This window comes from Gobius niger, assembly GCF_951799975.1.
Source record: "Gobius niger genome assembly, chromosome: 6".
NCBI lineage: Eukaryota > Metazoa > Chordata > Actinopteri > Gobiiformes > Gobiidae > Gobius > Gobius niger.
The window spans coordinates 21,442,080-21,458,681 of NC_136857.1; the positions used below are offsets into that span (position 1 = coordinate 21,442,080).

General features: G+C 42.6%; 1 protein-coding gene across 2 annotated transcripts; it reads left to right on the forward strand.

The window, feature by feature from the left end:
* The first annotated feature begins 1,632 nt into the window (after positions 1 to 1,632).
* Positions 1,633 to 16,403, forward strand: LOC306963844 (extracellular sulfatase Sulf-2-like). Of its 2 annotated transcripts, none has more exons than XM_079557580.1 (23): positions 1,633 to 1,930; positions 2,344 to 2,482; positions 8,713 to 8,936; positions 9,024 to 9,144; positions 9,233 to 9,351; positions 9,528 to 9,679; positions 9,756 to 9,925; positions 10,023 to 10,173; positions 10,254 to 10,353; positions 10,916 to 10,991; positions 11,203 to 11,331; positions 11,527 to 11,583; positions 11,875 to 12,004; positions 12,097 to 12,316; positions 12,506 to 12,731; positions 12,978 to 13,074; positions 13,272 to 13,381; positions 13,453 to 13,503; positions 13,657 to 13,826; positions 14,032 to 14,174; positions 15,076 to 15,193; positions 15,321 to 15,420; positions 15,720 to 16,403. In XM_079557580.1, exons 3-23 carry the CDS (start codon positions 8,771 to 8,773, stop codon positions 15,748 to 15,750), a joined length of 2,637 nt encoding a protein of 878 aa, XP_079413706.1. In that variant the 5' UTR covers positions 1,633 to 1,930; positions 2,344 to 2,482; positions 8,713 to 8,770; the 3' UTR covers positions 15,751 to 16,403. The 2 variants fall into 2 exon arrangements, with proteins under 2 accessions (XP_079413706.1, XP_079413705.1); XM_079557579.1 differs by having other exon boundaries at positions 15,318 to 15,420; positions 15,720 to 16,402.
* Positions 16,404 to 16,602: the final 199 nt, after the last annotated feature.

Here is a 16,602-nt window from a genome sequence, read left to right on the forward strand (position 1 = left end):
ATTAACCTTCACACTCGTGCTTCTCAACTGGAAGGTTTGGGTTCGATTCCCACCAGGGACGGAGTCTTTCTGTGCGGAGTTTGCATGTTCTCCCTGCATCTGTGTAGGTTTCCTCCGTGAACTCTGGTTACCCCTACCACTGAAAAACATGTACAATAGGTTAATCCTCCCGCCAGGTGTTTCTGACCATTAGCCTGGCTTCACATCTGGAGATGGGTCCCTGAGCACTGGCCTACTTTGGCAGCTCACTGCTCCTACACGTCGCCCCAGCCACATTTAGCCCTTTTCCATCAAGCTGGTGCTGGTGCTGGTTCTGGGCCAGTTCCAGCTTCAGAACCGGTTCTTTCGTTTTCCACTGAAAAAACGCTGGCTCTTGGTTCCAAAATCTGGTGCCGGGTGGGAACCAATTAAAAGCTGGACCAAGAAACGAGCACCAGTGATGTCAGCGGCTGGGGGCGTGGCTCTCTCCTCCAACAAACAATCAATATTAGTTAGTTTGTGCTTAGAACTTCCTGGAGAAGCCAAAACAGTCTCTGTGGAGGAAACTGTTGTTTTGCTTTATGCTCTTTAGCTGAAACAAGAGTTAGAAAGAAGAAATAAACATGTTAACGGCTGCTGTGACTGAAACATAAACTTATTTTTCCGTATGTTATAACCAGAAGTGGCTGTAGTAAGATGTTACTATCCATTTTTGATGTTGACTTCCCAAAGCGTTGCCATGACAATAGGCACAGCTCGCTCTCATTTTGGTGGAAAACCAAGTCAGTATTGAACCAACCCGGCACCAGAACCAGCTCTGAACCAGCTCTGAGCCAGCCCAGAACCAACACCTTGGTGGAAAAGCCCTAAGGATGCAGAGGATAAATTTCCCTATGGGGATGTATAACTTAACCTTAATAATTTTATGGCCATTGTTTCAGGACAAGTTCACAAACTAGGATTTTTTCTCGGTACCACCATGCAAGACAAAACATAAAACACACAAGAGTACACTATAAAACTTTAAAACGATGCATAATGAAGATTAAAATGAATAAAACTATGATAAAGACAACAACAACAACAAAAACAACAATTTGACATGGAACAACAGCGTGATTGTATTCACAGATGTGCAGGTGCATTGAGTGTTACCAGCAAATCTGTGTTCCTACATTACCCATGTTGGATCAATACCCCATTCTCATCTTTTTATGTCATGCATGAATAAATGAATAAAAAACTAAAACTAAATCTGAACCAGTTCATATTTAAACTTCAGCACTGTTCTCTGACTTCATTACCTCTGTTAAACTACATGAATCCCTGCCTCAGTGTCTGGCTCTAAAGAATCAGTCTGCGTCTATAAACAATCTCATAAATCTGTCTCTCTTTTGCGCGCGGTTCCGTCACGTGTTTTAAGTATTTAAGTCTATTTAATCCATAATAATCTTCGTCTGTTTTTCTCCTGTTGCTTCACCTCTGTCTCTCTCTGCGCACTTCCCATTGGGCGACAGTTCGACGAATCCCGCCCCTTTTCTCATTCCCATCGCTCAAACACTTCCCATTGGCTCAAAACTCCCCTAAGTCCCGCCTCCGTGGCTGCTATTGGCCCGTTCCTCCCTCCGTCCCGCCCACAGTGAGTCAGAGCGGAGCGCGATGAAGGAACCAGCAGACGAACGAGGAAACGAGGAGGGAAGGAGGCGAGAAAACACGAGTAGGCAAGGGAGGAATCTAGGAAGAAAAACGAGGAATTAAACCGGGGACAAAACCAAGACATGACCAGGTGTCAAGTTCAACCCGATCTAAACCAGGGCTAAAAAACAGATCGGAACCGGGACAGAACCAAGAATGCACTGAGTCTAAACCAAGGACTGCGTCAAAAAAAAGTACCGGAGTGAAGGGAGTAGGACGGACGGGGAAATAGTGATCAAACTGCGGAGCAAGCGAGGTGAGATCCAAGGGAGTAAAGGAGGAAGCAGGAGGTGCTTTGACAAGAGGATGCAGGAGGCGAGGAAGGAGTGAAGCTGCTATAGGAGGGTAAAGACGGAATGGAAGCATCATGTGAGAAGAATAGATCATGAGATGAAGAGTAAAGAAAAGGAGTGAATAGGAGCACACTTCTTTGCTTTAATGAGAGTCATTCATAGTTTTTAAACAATGGATGCCCCTTACATCAAGGTTTATGAGCTGTGAGTTCACTGGGTAGTGGCTTTTTTTTTGTTTTTTTGCAGGAGCATTAGTGTGTGATTAGTTGATTTCGCAAGTGGTTATTAAAATCTGAGGGGAAAAAAGAAGTCAGGAAATAAGTATGAGGTAAGAGAATACGATATCCAAGAATGTGCTTTTTTTTGTGTTAAACAGAATGAAGAGAATGCTCAACTGAGGAGACGCTAAGGGAAAAGGGCACTATTGCACATCAAGGGAGACAGTAAAGGATGTGTGTGAAGATATAGAATGGACTCTTTTAGTTTTGGAGGAGACTTCTGAAGATTTTACAAAGGTGAGTCCTGCACTCCTGATTTATTCATAAATCACTCACGGCTTTATTTAATATTCACAACTGCCCCATTTTTTTGGGAGCGAGAGAAATCACATCACGAGACAAACTGCCAAGCTGACTCTTGTTAAAGCTGCAATTTGTCTGAATAAAAAAGGCTTTGGGAAATTAAATTATTCCCCATAAAACATCTTAATCATGTGAAGCCTTGATCAAAAGGCAGTCTGTTTGGGATCAACTGTAAAAACGGGCCAAAGCAGGACATATAATTGAGTCAAATGCTGTTCAAGCGTTTATTGTTTTGTCTTTTCATCCTCTGCTGTGTCTTTCATTTCAATGCACATTTTAAACAGTTTGGGGGGAAATCCAGGGTATTATTTACTCACACTGCTGTGGTGTGCGCTGTGTGTACTTCAGCAGTATTAAGAGTGTATCTGCAGTATTAGCGCAGTACCCAGAGTATTTCTCACCATGGATCGTTCTCAGAGACAGTTTCTCCTTTGTCTTTATCTCACGACTTGGGACAGAAAAAGAGATCTTCGCACGCCAACAGGCAGTTGTTTCCCGCGTCAGCTGTCTCCCGAGAGACTGTACTCGGACTTAACCAGGTCAGAACCAAGACTACGCTATGTCTTAGTCTGCGACAAATTATGAGGTTTAAGAAAAATGGCTAAAACAGGACACGACCAGGGAAAAACTAGTCTGTCAGTGGGCAGCGGGGAATTCCAAAAGACAATCAGAGCTTTCATAACACCACAATAACCAGACATGAGTCATAAACAATAACTCTATAGATGGACTGAAACTGTCCAGATCAGAGCCGGGATCCTGATCAGGACTATCTATGTGAATCGTTCTCCAGATTTGATCCGGGACTCTCTCTGTGTCCCATTTGTCCGATTATTGTCTGTACTAGTTCTGTCTTCAAGCCTGGTCTTGATTCTGTTTCGGTCTTCTTGTTGTTAGTCCTGGTTCTTTCCTTAATCCTTGCCCTGGTTCTGACCGTAGCCGGTGTTCTGTCCCTAGTCCTGGTTCCCTCTCCTTAGTCCTGGTTCTGTCCTTCGTCCTGGTCTACTCTAGTCGGATTTCCTGGGTCAGAAGTCTAAACCAGGGTTTCAATGCGATTTCTGACCCTGAGCCAGATTCTCACAGCGTTCCACAATGAGACTGACGAGAGCATTCACAAACGGGACAGGAGCCATTCACTGCTGGGTCTAAACATCTGATCCCATTCAAGGACCAGTCACCCCCAGTTAAACCCCATTCAAACAGACTCAAACTCACACAAAACCAGTTAAACGCATTCAGGCTACGCTAATCCAGGACAGGAGGCCACACACAGTCCCACCAGTGTAATGTTTACTCTGAGGAAACCTGAACTAAACCAAGGCAAAACCAGGACTCATTTGGAAAACAACCAGGACTAAACCAAGTCTGAGCCAGCCTGGGCCGACCGGGCACTAAAGCAGGCAACCGAAACAAGGAATTGTTTTTGCTATGGCAAAATCAATTCTATATGAGGCTGGAATGATAATTAAACAAGGGCTAAATCGAGGGCTGAGCATGATGTCAAATTTCCCCCAAAAATATGATTATTACAAAATGATCCAAATGATTGTGATTAAATAACTGTGACTGTAACAGTTCTAGGACAATGCATGTGTTTACCTTAGTGACGATGTTTTATTATTCCATAATCATCTTGTTTTTTTGCGGGGTTAGGGGTAAATCAGTTAATAAATGACTGACAAGATAAACCAGCACTAAATCAAGACTAAATCATTACTGAACCAAGACTCGCGCGGTAGTTTCTGTAAGACTTAGATACAGTTATTACAGTAAATTAATTTTAGTTTTTTTGGTTCGTTTTAAGCATGAGCAGATCGTTTAGATCTTCAGCACTGACAGAGTTAAATCTACTGAAGTAAATAGCAGTCCAGCGGTCGAGACAGAGAGCCGAGGCAGAGGACGTAAACACAGAGATGCTGAGCTGCTGTTGCTACGGTGACCAGTGCCTTTATTACCACAGCAACACCATCCTACTCCAAGACACAGGGGGACTAAACCAGGTCTAAACGAGGATAGAACATGATTAAAATCAGGTTTAACACAGGACTAAGATTAGGGTAGCACAGTAGTACCGCGGTTAGCGCTCGTGCTTATCAGCTAGAAGGTCCGAGTTCGATTTCTACCCGGACGGGGCCTTTGTGTGTGGAGTCTGCATGTTCTACAAAATAGATTGGGGAGATATGCCCATCCCGTTCTAAAATGCTGTGCAGGATCAAAAACGTAACATAGAGAAAAAAAGACAAAGAGCCGCACAAGCTGCTGCTCACCAGTTTATTTGGCACCACAAGTGTGACGTTTCGGACGTTAAGCCCTTCATGAGATTTTGAATAAGTTTGCATGTTCTCCCCATGTCTGCGTAAGTTTCCTCTACCACTAAAAACATGTACAACAGGCCAGGATGAATGAGACTGTGTTTGAGAGTGTGCATGGGGGACGACGGATGGAAACTAGCCCAAGGCTACAATCCGGTGTGGCTTGTTTGTTAACATGCACTGTCCCGACCAAATAAACCAATAAACAGAATTAGAATTAAGCTTAATCATGACTGAACTCTATCTAGCTCAAGCATTAAATCTAACCCTCCTTTAAGCACTGTGTTTAATAAAATAGTGCAATCATTTTAGAATATCATTATTCCAATAGTCAAGACATTTATCTAATATCGCCATTATTTCAGCCTTATGGTCCACTAATGTGCCACGTCAGTCTTAAAGTCCTTCCATGACAATAGCTGAATGAAGACTTTGTGCTTTTGTTAGTTTCTTTCTTTATGTGGAAATGCCCAGTAATTATTATTAGATAATTAGATATTAGATATTGACCACAAAACAGATCAAAACATCTGCATTTTGACAGTTAAGTGGCAAATTCACCCAGAAATCCTCCACCTCAATATTAAACTAGAGACATTTTACAATTATCGCTTTTATTCGTGTGTCTGTTATTCTCTCCATTCTCACACCTCTACAGTGATCAAACACCGATAAATCACATGCTTCTGTTTCGATCTGGCACTTCCTTTACAACCTCTGACCTCCTGGCATGCCCTCTGGCCCGGGCCTTTTCTCTGTCCTGAATATTAATCAGACACAGAACCAACGCACAGCTGGCCACTGGATTTACAACTCAGCTGAAGGCAGTATATATATATATATATTTGGCTGCGTGAAGCCATTTATGGTGAAACGACTCTCTTTTGAAATTATTATGAAAAAAGAAACTACTAAAATGACATTGATCAAAAGTTTACATATCCTGGTGATCTTGATAATATGCACACAAGTTGACACAAACGGGTTCGAGTGGCTATTGTTAGAGAATTAACAATGCTATTCGAGAGGATAGATGAAAAATAGGCAGCAGTCTGGATGCAGACACAGGATACAGGAGAAGTTTATTTACCATCGGTGCGGGACCTGGAGACATAAACTCGAGACATTGCGCTAGTACTACCATTCAAGTCTGTCTATGCTTCCACAGAAAAGGGATAAATACCCTCTCAGAGCGTCAGACTGATACGGAAGCAAACATTCAGTAGCTGAGAGCTCCTGAGCACCACAGGCTATGACAGAGATAGTACGACTGTACAGCCTGACCCAGTATGATAAATAGCGATTTAATGTTATCCTCTAACAGCTATTAAAGGTAAGCATCCTCTGACCAACAAAAATTTCATCCACAACTGGCAGGAAAATTGTGGATGAAAAGAAAATCCAAGAAATAACTTAAGCTGAAATAAAGGACTCGGGGAAAAAAATTATGCAGCTGTTTAAAGATGCACAATAAGAAGGCACTTGATGAACAATGGGCTGCATGGCCAAGTCGCCGGAAGAAAGCCATTACTTTGCAAATGTCACGAAGTACCTGCTTACAATAAGACAAACAGCACAGAGACAAGCCTCAACATTCTGAAACAATGTCATTTGGAATGATGAAACCATGATGAGTCAACAGGCCCTGTGATGAACGGTGCACCATTCCTACAGTGAAACACAGAGGTGGATCGCTGATGTTTTGGGGATGTGTGAGCTACAGGGAACCTGGTCGAAACTGATTTCAGGATGAATGCAGCATATTATTAAAGAATATTGGATCATCATCAGCCTGGAAGCTGCGCATGGGACGCCCTTGGACGTTCCAACATGACAACGATCCACAGCACAAGGCCATGTCGACCTCTCATTGGCCTCTGCACGTGACCTTGTGAACTGTGTATTTCCCATCACTTGATCTTTTTATTAATGTGCTTTACCTTAACTTGACCTGATTGTAATTTCGGAATCTTCTTTTGTAAGGCGCATTGGGTTGCCTTGTGTACGAAATACGTGGTTTAAATAAAGTTTGAATAAAGTTGCCTTGCCTTGGCTTTCACAAAATAAAGTGAAGGTTCTGGAGTGGCCATCTCAGTCTCCTGACCTCAATATCATTGAGCCACTCTGGGGAGATCTCAAATGTGCAGTTCATGCAAGACAGTCCAGGAATTTACAGGAACTGGAGGCTTTTTTACTAAAAAGAATGGTCAGTTTTACCATCTGAGGAAATATAGAGGCTCATCCACAACTACCACAAAAGAATCCAAGTTGTCATTGATGTTAAAGGGACTATACAGAGTTTTAAAATGTAAAAAATAGGTATTTTCCTCCCCCTACATGTTCCAGCAATGTCCTAATGTGTAGAATGAGCCCAGACCTGTTCACCACAACTGCCTCTAAAATCCTGCACTGTCACTCAAAAAGTTTTACTTCGGGTCCGAATTGCCGTCATGCACGAGCTTAATATAGAAGCTGCAGTTACACATGTGACCTGAGGTGGCAGTAGTGAGTATAAAATGGCCAACTTGTATCTAGCCCCTTTAAAGGGGGAATACACAATATTAATTATGTAAACTTCTAATCAGTGTCATTTTGATTTAGATTTTATCATTATGATTCAAAAAGTATAAACTTTGGTGTTTTACCATAAATGGCTTTGCACAACCACTAACTTTTGAGAACAACTATAAAAAAATATAGATCTAATTGATAACATTGGGGTGACAATGGCTCGGATGGTAGAGAGTATCACCCTTTAAGGGAGGTTGGCGGTTTGAATCCTTGAGCAAGACACTTCACCCACCACCTGTGTGAATGTAATGTGTCGTTCAGTGGTTGGTGGTCGGAGGGGCCAATGGCGCTGCCTTGTTTTGATTTGTCTACTCCAGGGCAGCTGTGGCTACAACAGCAGCTTACCACCACTGAGTGTAATGACTGCAGTGTTGTGCCTTGAGAAATTTAACACCAAATGGTGCTTTTGGTCGTGCAACAGGCCTGTCAAGTGCAACACAAGTGCACTTTTATGCTATTATTATTGCTATTTTCTTTGCTTCCAGTGAGCCTTTTCTTAATACATGTAAAATGAGATTAAGCTAGAAAAAGGAGATTTATTTGCTTTTTTTAAAATTTACTGGACATTACACCCAGTAAAAATAATAAAATACATGAATTTCATTAGGAGGAAAGGTTTAATACATTAGGTCCTCTTCCAAATGTTTTATTTTAGATGCATATTTGTTTACGTTTAGTTCTACAAGTTTTTGTGATTTAGTAACATATACCGTGAAAGTGAAAGAGTTTGATATGTGTCTGTAAGGTGAAAAGTGAAAGCCTGGTAGATATGTTACATGATATTACATGTTTTAAGTTTGGTGCTATTTAGAGGAAGTCTCCTTCCTGTTTCTGGTTAGACCAACACAGCACATTTAGAACAGTCATAATCACTCACTGATCACGGAAAGTACAGAGGGACATTGATAGAGGTTTGGTTTTCACTTTATTTATTTATTACTGATGAATATTAGTCATGTTTAGATCAAAATATAAGCTCATGTCTGTATGATACAGCAGCCTGCAGTTACCTACAGAGACAGAGAGATTTGCCCATTGGAAAGCTAAAACAGAAGTCTGTTTTCTCTATTGAGTGGCAGAGTTAGCCTCACTGTTTGTTTTGGACTTGATGCCAGTATGGAGCCTTTCTGTATGACTTTTCCACGTTCTCTTTGCTTGTGGGCTTCTCTGGGTTTCCACCTACAACTTTAATCGTGATGCTTCTTTGTTGTAAAGAACAGTAGAGGCCGATGTTGCGCACTGAAGAACCTACCAATAATGTATTTTGTTTTTCTGTGGCAGATTGTGATTCGATTCCGGTTGGCTCCTGAGGTGTACTAAAGGGGAGGGGTCAGAGGTCATGGCCCGGCTCCTCCTCTTCCTCTCCGTCTCCGGGGCGACGCTGCTCCACTTCTTGCTGATGGTTTCTGTGACAACTGGTCTGAAGCCGCGCCTCCACAGAGACCGGAGGAACATCAGGCCCAACATTATTCTGGTTCTGACGGACGACCAAGACCTCGAACTCGGTCTGTGCTACCAATACACACTACCTGTTATGTGTTACACGGCCAGAAAAAAAATAAACTTTTCTGTCTGTTGGCTGTGGTGTCTAGGTTCTATGCAGGTAATGAATAAAACACGGAGAATCATGGAGGAGGGCGGGACTTCCTTCACGAATGCCTTTGTGACCACGCCCATGTGCTGTCCGTCAAGGTCCAGCATGCTCACCGGGAAGTAGGGACCCATATCTGTATCGCAAATGATAAATGTCAAGGGAGTCGCTTCACTTTTCCACTTTCTTGCTTTGTGTCTGTTTACTCAGATACGTCCATAATCACAACACATACACCAACAACGAAAACTGCTCCTCCCCGTCCTGGCAGCGGCAGCACGAGCCCAAGACCTTTGGTGTTCACCTCAACAACACTGGCTACAGGACAGGTGGGCTCATCTGACCCCACACACAAATACTACACATGGGCCACAACAGACGTCTAATAATTCAAAAACTGTGAATTGTATGGTTAGTTATAGCTGTTCTGGTGTATTTTGAACACATAAATCCTTCACTCCTGGTTGAAACCTTCTCCCTCATGATGTAACCGTTGTATTTTCAGCTTTCTTTGGTAAATACCTAAATGAGTACAATGGCTCGTACATTCCTCGCGGCTGGAGGCATTGGGTTGGTCTTGTCAAGAACAGTCGCTTCTACAACTACACCCTAAATGTCAATGGAGTTCGTAGAGAGCACCGGGACAGATACCCCCAGGTCGGTGTTACTCTGGCACAGCGGTTATCCCCTCTCACGCCTCTCAAACTCCCCTTTCCTCTCCGGTTTCTTGTAGGACTACCTGACGGATGTGATAACTCTGGAGGCACAGAAGTTTTTCCGGGCCTCAAAGCGGACCTACCCTCACCGCCCTGTTCTGATGGTTTTAAGCCATGCTGCACCCCATGGACCTGAAGATTCAGCCCCTCAGTTCAGCACCCTCTTCCCCAACGCCTCCCAGCACATGTGAGTTTGACAGGTCTAAAACTGGAATAAAGTTTTAGCGTTTTTTGATCACTACTCCTCAGTTGTAGTGATCCTCTGTCTGCACCTTTCCCGGCAGAACCCCAAGTTATAACTTCGCCCCAAACCCGGACAAACACTGGATCATGAGGTACACCGGAGCCATGAAGCCCATCCACATGGAGTTCACTAATGTCCTACAGAGGAAACGCATGCAGACGCTACAGTCCGTGGATCACAGCATGGAGCAGGTGAGTGAGAGGAGAGACTTTTCGGCTCCTGTAGATCTCTCTGATGTATTTTTTTTCACTCTCATTGGCCTGTCCCACAGTTGTACGAGATGCTTGTGGAGACTGGAGAACTGGACAACACCTACATCATCTACACCTCTGATCACGGCTACCACATCGGACAGTTTGGGCTTGTCAAAGGTCATTAGGTTTCAAACTTCTTAAAGGGGCTGTACACATTTTTATAGAGTGAAATCCATTTTGATTGCTCTATATATCATATTCATAGACGTTTGTGGGGTGAAAAAGAGAGAGGGTATAGTATCATCCTCTGTCATAATAGGAAAAATTGGGTACAAGGCCTTTAACTATTGTAGCTGCTCCTCCAGATCTGCTCCTCTGGTGTGTTTGTGTTAATACTTTTTTCCTGTTGAAACAGTTCTGCTCTGTTTCACAGGATTAAAGTCTTAGAGCGGAGGTTAATCCTGATATAAATAACTCAGAAATATGAAATGGAACATTAAAGACTATAGAAAAATGCATGAGCGTTTAACCTAATGATGTTGCATACTCATGTAGTAAATATGTGACCTATTTACAACAATATTTGTACTGTAACTGCACAAATACATGAGAATGTTTCTACTACTCCAGAATCTGTGACAAAATGGGCCAGTACTGAGAATGGAAATGTGAACTTTCCTTTACTTTTACAACTTCGAGATTCTTGTTTTAATGGAGCTTCTGGCCTTTGTTTTTATAGGAAAATCAATGCCGTATGAGTTTGACATCAGAGTCCCCTTCTTCATCCGAGGACCCAACGTACAGCAGGGACACAGGTGAGACCTGGTTTAGTCCTAACTAGGGCAATACTTTATATATAATAGCTGGAGAGGATTAGGGTTGGTTCACTGGTTGCACATTTATTACATTAACATCAGCTGAGAGACTTAAAGAGACAGGATTAGATGGAATAAATAGGGGGGAGCATACTGGGTCTGACTCCTAGTGGTCAGTAATGAAGTGCTTGATAATGTTTTATTTGCGCAGTGTACCAGAGATTGTCTTAAACATTGACTTGGCCCCCACCATCATGGACATAGCCGGACTGGACCCCCCTTCGGACATGGATGGAAAGTCTGTGCTGGGGCTACTGGACCCAGGGTCAACTGGAAACAGGTGACTTGGTTGCAACTCGGTTGTTTGTTTTCTACTCTAGACACCGAACACACTGTTGCCACGACGCAGGAAGATTTTCATACATTTACATAATGCATTTACTTAACCCAAATGAAAATTCTGGGAAGTCCCATCTCTGGTCTTTCACTGTTGCGCAGACTTTTTGGCACCTATCATTCTCTTTCTGTGTCCCAGGTTCCAACTGAACAAGAAGCCTGTGAACTGGAGAGACTCGTTCTTGGTGGAGAGAGGGTAAGATCTGAACCAGAGGGAGGTCACCTGTTCAATCTCACTCTACAGTGTTCACGGAATCAGACATTTATTGTTATGTTCAGGCTCACTTTTTCCCTCTAAAATGCCTTTTCGCTTTATGCTGGCATTATGGTTGGTGTAGGTGTTGTTTCTACTGTAACGTCAAATAAATTAACAACAATATCTGAGACTCAAAATATTGCCTATTCTTATTCTGAGAACTGGCAATTAACACTCTTAATTATTGAGATCTGAGATACTGAATGTTTTCTTGTCTCTTATGTTGTGCAGGAAGTTGCTCCCTGGTTTACTGAACGACAAACAGGAGAAGTCTGAGGAGAACTCTCTGCCCAAACAGCAACGAATGAGAGAGCTCTGTGACCGACAGGAGCTGCACCTGCCCTGCTCCACCTCTGGACAGGTGAGTCAGATTAGTCAGATATTAAAAAATCTCTGATGCTAAACACATGATCAGTATATTACAAAAGTCAAAATGTCCTGTATTTTTTGCAGAAGTGGCAGTGCGTTGAGGACCCGAGCGGGAAGCTGCGTCTGTTCAAATGTAAAACTGAAGGAGGTGGGACTAAGGACGTCTTCTCTAAGAACCGTTCCATCAGCCTTAAGGCCCAGAAATACCACGATGATGATGAGGACTGCAGTTGTGACCTCCGCCCTCTGGCTTTTAGAAAGTCCAAGATGAGAAAGTCTGTCAACAAACCCTTCTTTAAAAATAGTGAGTTTTGTTTATTGGAATAGTTTCTCATCACTGAACTACAGACAAAGATTAGATTATTACTTTATTATTATTACTTTTTACAACTATTAACATGATGGCACGTACTTTTAACACTAACGGTGGGCAATTCAGTGTCTCGTCTATAGGGCAATACTGGAGCCTCATCTTCTGTGTGTGTGTGGACAGAGCTGAAGTCCCTCAAGAGTTTCTCCAGAAGCCGCTTTAGCCGCTCCATCAGCAACTCCCTGCCTGGCGACGGTCTCCACAGTGACCTCATCCTCCCTCTTGGTGATGATCTCCATGGTAACAGCAGCTGGGGGGCGTCGATGGGGGAGGGCGCGTGGGACGAGAACGAGGAGGAGATGAGCGGAGCCGGACCAAGACCGGATGATGCTGTGAAGGTCACGAAGAGGTAAGCTTTAAACCAAGACAAGACCGGGACTAAACAAGGTCTGGACAGGGACTAAGACATGTTTCAGGGCTTGTTTCAGGACTACATCAGTGCTAAAGCAATGCTAAACAAGGACTATGAGGCTAGAGGAAGTAGAGAGACGTAGGAGGACAAGGAGATACGGCGTTGGAGAACTGAATGCAGAGTAGAGGGTTGTTACCTGTGAATGGGCGGGGCCTAAACCACACCTGTCTCTGTTTGTCTCAGGTGTGTCATTTTGTCCAACTCCTCTGTGAGCTGCGACACCAGACTCTACAAGAACCTGCAGGAGTGGAAGGATCACAAGCTCACTGTGGATCACCAGGTAATAAAACCCAGAATAGGCATCTATAACTGGGAATCAGTTTATTTCAGCCGAGCCAACAAAAGGGTTCACATGACGTCATCATTTAAAAGTGAGACTGAGGGCTGCTAAAACATTTAAAGTAGGGTCTGCTGGTAATTCCAATGCGTCATCTAACCTTTTTTCATTGGGAACTCTTTGTGTATGATCCATTTCAGATTGAGACTCTTCAGAGCAAGATAAAAAACTTGCGAGAGGTCAGAGGTCACCTGAAGAAGGCCCGTCCCCTCAGGTGTGACTGCAGCCGGCGCCTGTCAGTCAAACACCTGTGAGTTCAGTGTTTTACCACGGACATTACAGAGTGATGAGTGTTAAAGAATGTACTGTGTGGTGTTTTAGGTCCAAGTGGAAACTGAAAAAGAAGTTGAAGAATAAACTACACCCATTCAGGTCAGAATTTACTATCTGAAAGTGTCTATTATTTTAGGTATCCCTCCTAATCCCGCTCAATAAAGCACTAAACCCTTTATGTGGTCATTATGTAGATGAGCTCTGTAATCTAGTACCTGACATAAACAAGTGTACCTCTAACTCTTTCTTCAGACGGGGTGTGCCCAAAGGGAAATGGGAGTGGCTTGAGAAGGAGCAAAGACGAAGGAAAAAAATTAGGAAAATGATCAAACGGATCAAAAACAACGACACGTGTTCGATGCCTGGACTCACCTGCTTCACCCACGACAACGAGCACTGGGCCACGCCCCCCAGCTGGACACGTATGTAATTAGTTAGTATATGTAATGTAACACAAATGCATTTGACGCAAATGCACATGTATGCACTACTTTGCCCTAAACTGTACACTTAGTATATCTATCAGGAACAATCAAACTCCACACAGTAGTCTCTCCCTGATGTTCCAGGACTCAAACACAGTTTTTGAGGCTTTGAATTGAATTATAGTGTTTTCTGTTTTTTCAGTGGGCCCATTTTGCGCCTGCACCAGTGCTAACAACAACACGTACTGGTGTCTTCGAACCATCAACCACACCCACAACTTCTTGTTCTGTGAGTTTTCCACTGGATTCCTGGAGTACTTTGACCTAACTACTGACCCCTACCAGGTACGAGGGAATTACATACTGCATTACTTTAGTTCATCAGTACACACTCATGTACCCTGTCTTTTACCCCTAGTTGGAAAGAATTGGTTAATGATCCATCTCATATCGAAATTGTATCTGACTCATTACACAAATACAAAACCATGGCTGAAAGAGAGTAAATCAAAATCCCACCAAGGCTCTGCATTGAACCGGGGTTGAGATCTGTTTGACCTGAATGATCTGGAGACTAGCGGACAAGTCTTCTGCAAATGCACAACTGATTGGACTGTCCTAAAACTAGACTCTTGAATTCATGAGTTCCAGATGCATTAAGATTAAATGTAATAATAATGTATTACTCACTGTGCTTTTAAAGAAGAACTAAGTAACTGTTTATCTTAATAAATCCTTTTCGTAGTCTCTCTGGTGGCAATACAAGTGTTAATGGGGTGATTGGGGGTCTTTCATCTCACCCTGGTGTCTCTGGCCAGAAAACCACCCTCGCAACTTTCCCTGCACCGAGTTGGAAGTGCAATACACACTAATAGAATCACGAAGAAGAAGCTAACAGGCTAATGGGCAAAGCTAACTGCAGGCTAGCGCTACTTAAACGGTATTTACAGCCAAGTTTGAGAGAAAAAAATGATCTCCATTGTAATTGGATTGTGGCACAATGTATAATATCCCTAGCAACATGCTACGAACCCTGCAGTTGTGCTTATGACCTCTAGGGGCATGAGTTACTTAGTTCTGCTTTAATGACACAATCCCTGTTATTTTCTGATGGAAAAGAATGTCAGTTCTAGCCGCCTTCTGCTTTAAATTGCTCTCAGGAACACACTTATATTTTGAAATGATAAACGTGATAATCCTGCTATGACTAATTCATCATTAATTCACTTAATTTTCTTCATCGTAGTTGATAAACTCAGTTTCGACCTTGGACCGAAGTGTGTTGAACCAGCTCCATGTTCAGCTGATGGAGCTACGAGGGTGCAAAGGACACAAGCAGTGCAATCCCAAAATAGATCAACCAGGTACACTGTCTACTCACATACTGGTCAAAATAACTCAAGTGATAATGAATTTCTTTGAGCAGTATATTCTAGGCCTTGCCAATATGTACAAAGACATTAACCGAGCCTGGCTTGTTTTCACCAGAAGGACGAGACCAGAGAAGCCCACCCTTGCACAGGTACAGCAGCGACAGATCCGTGGAGAGGAGGAAGTGGTCCAAAGTCCGGAGACCTTCGTACAAACCTCTGTGAGAAAGTTATCCTGAAATACCTGTAACGTTAAATACTCCTTTATGCCTCTGATAATGTTTGCATTGGAGCTAGAACAAAGACTTGTAAAGGTAATCAAAACAATAAGTGCCTTTGTGTTACAGCTACAGAAACCTTTGTAAGATCACATAAAGAAAAGCATTTTTTAGGGGCCTGTAAGTGATTGTCTAGCTCCTGGTCGTTGACATCACCACATATTTTTTTCGGGGGGCTATTAGCAATGTGGTGGCCAGTGGGATACGTACCGTTTCCTAATCCTTACATCATTGTTCTTCAGGAACCCGATTTGGGATGGCTGGAAGGGCTGAGGCAGGACCACCACAGACCGCTGACATCACTCGCTCAGGACCTCCAGTTCCTTTGTTTCTGAGGAACACTATTTTGTACAGATCTTTTCTAAGAAGTCACACATCTTTTGTGAAAACAACGTGACTATAATGCTTGACTACCTTTCCCACAAGTTTTCAATGCCGAATCACTGGAAACAGATTGACCTTTCAGAATACAAGCCAAGCTAAAGACGGGAGAGTAGTACGGTGATGTGTCTGATGTTATTTTACTGAAGTTTACGACTAACCTATATTTTATATTATTTGTGATTATATTCCTTGAAAAGTCCGTCCAAATCCTGGTACAAGGATTAAAAAATACTCTCTGGTGAAATGGTACTGAAGAAGCGGGAGATTTGAAGAGTTATAGAAAATTTATTTCAAATTTCATTATTTAATTTTCTATTTTTAGATGAATTATTAAGTAATGTAGGTCTGCCCATTTGAACCGATTCATCTTTGAGGTTTGTTCATGTAACTTTACGGGTTTGACATTAACTCCAATGTTGATGAATGATGTGGGACATACATTCTTACAGTTTAGTACCTTGAATTTGATTTGACAAGCTACTGTAAATGTTGTGTTGATTTAACATTTAATCAAAGGCTTAACTATCGATTTTAAAGTCTTTCCATTGATAAAATGTATGTGGAAAATTCATCTGTATTTATCTGGTTGACTTCTGTTATTGTCAAACCCTGGTTACTTTATTAAAGCAGTACTAAGTAACTTGTTTATCATAATAAATCCTTTTCGTAGTCCCTCTGGGGGTAATACAAGTGTTGATGGGATGATTGGGGGGGTCTTTCATCTCCCCCGGTGTCTCTGGC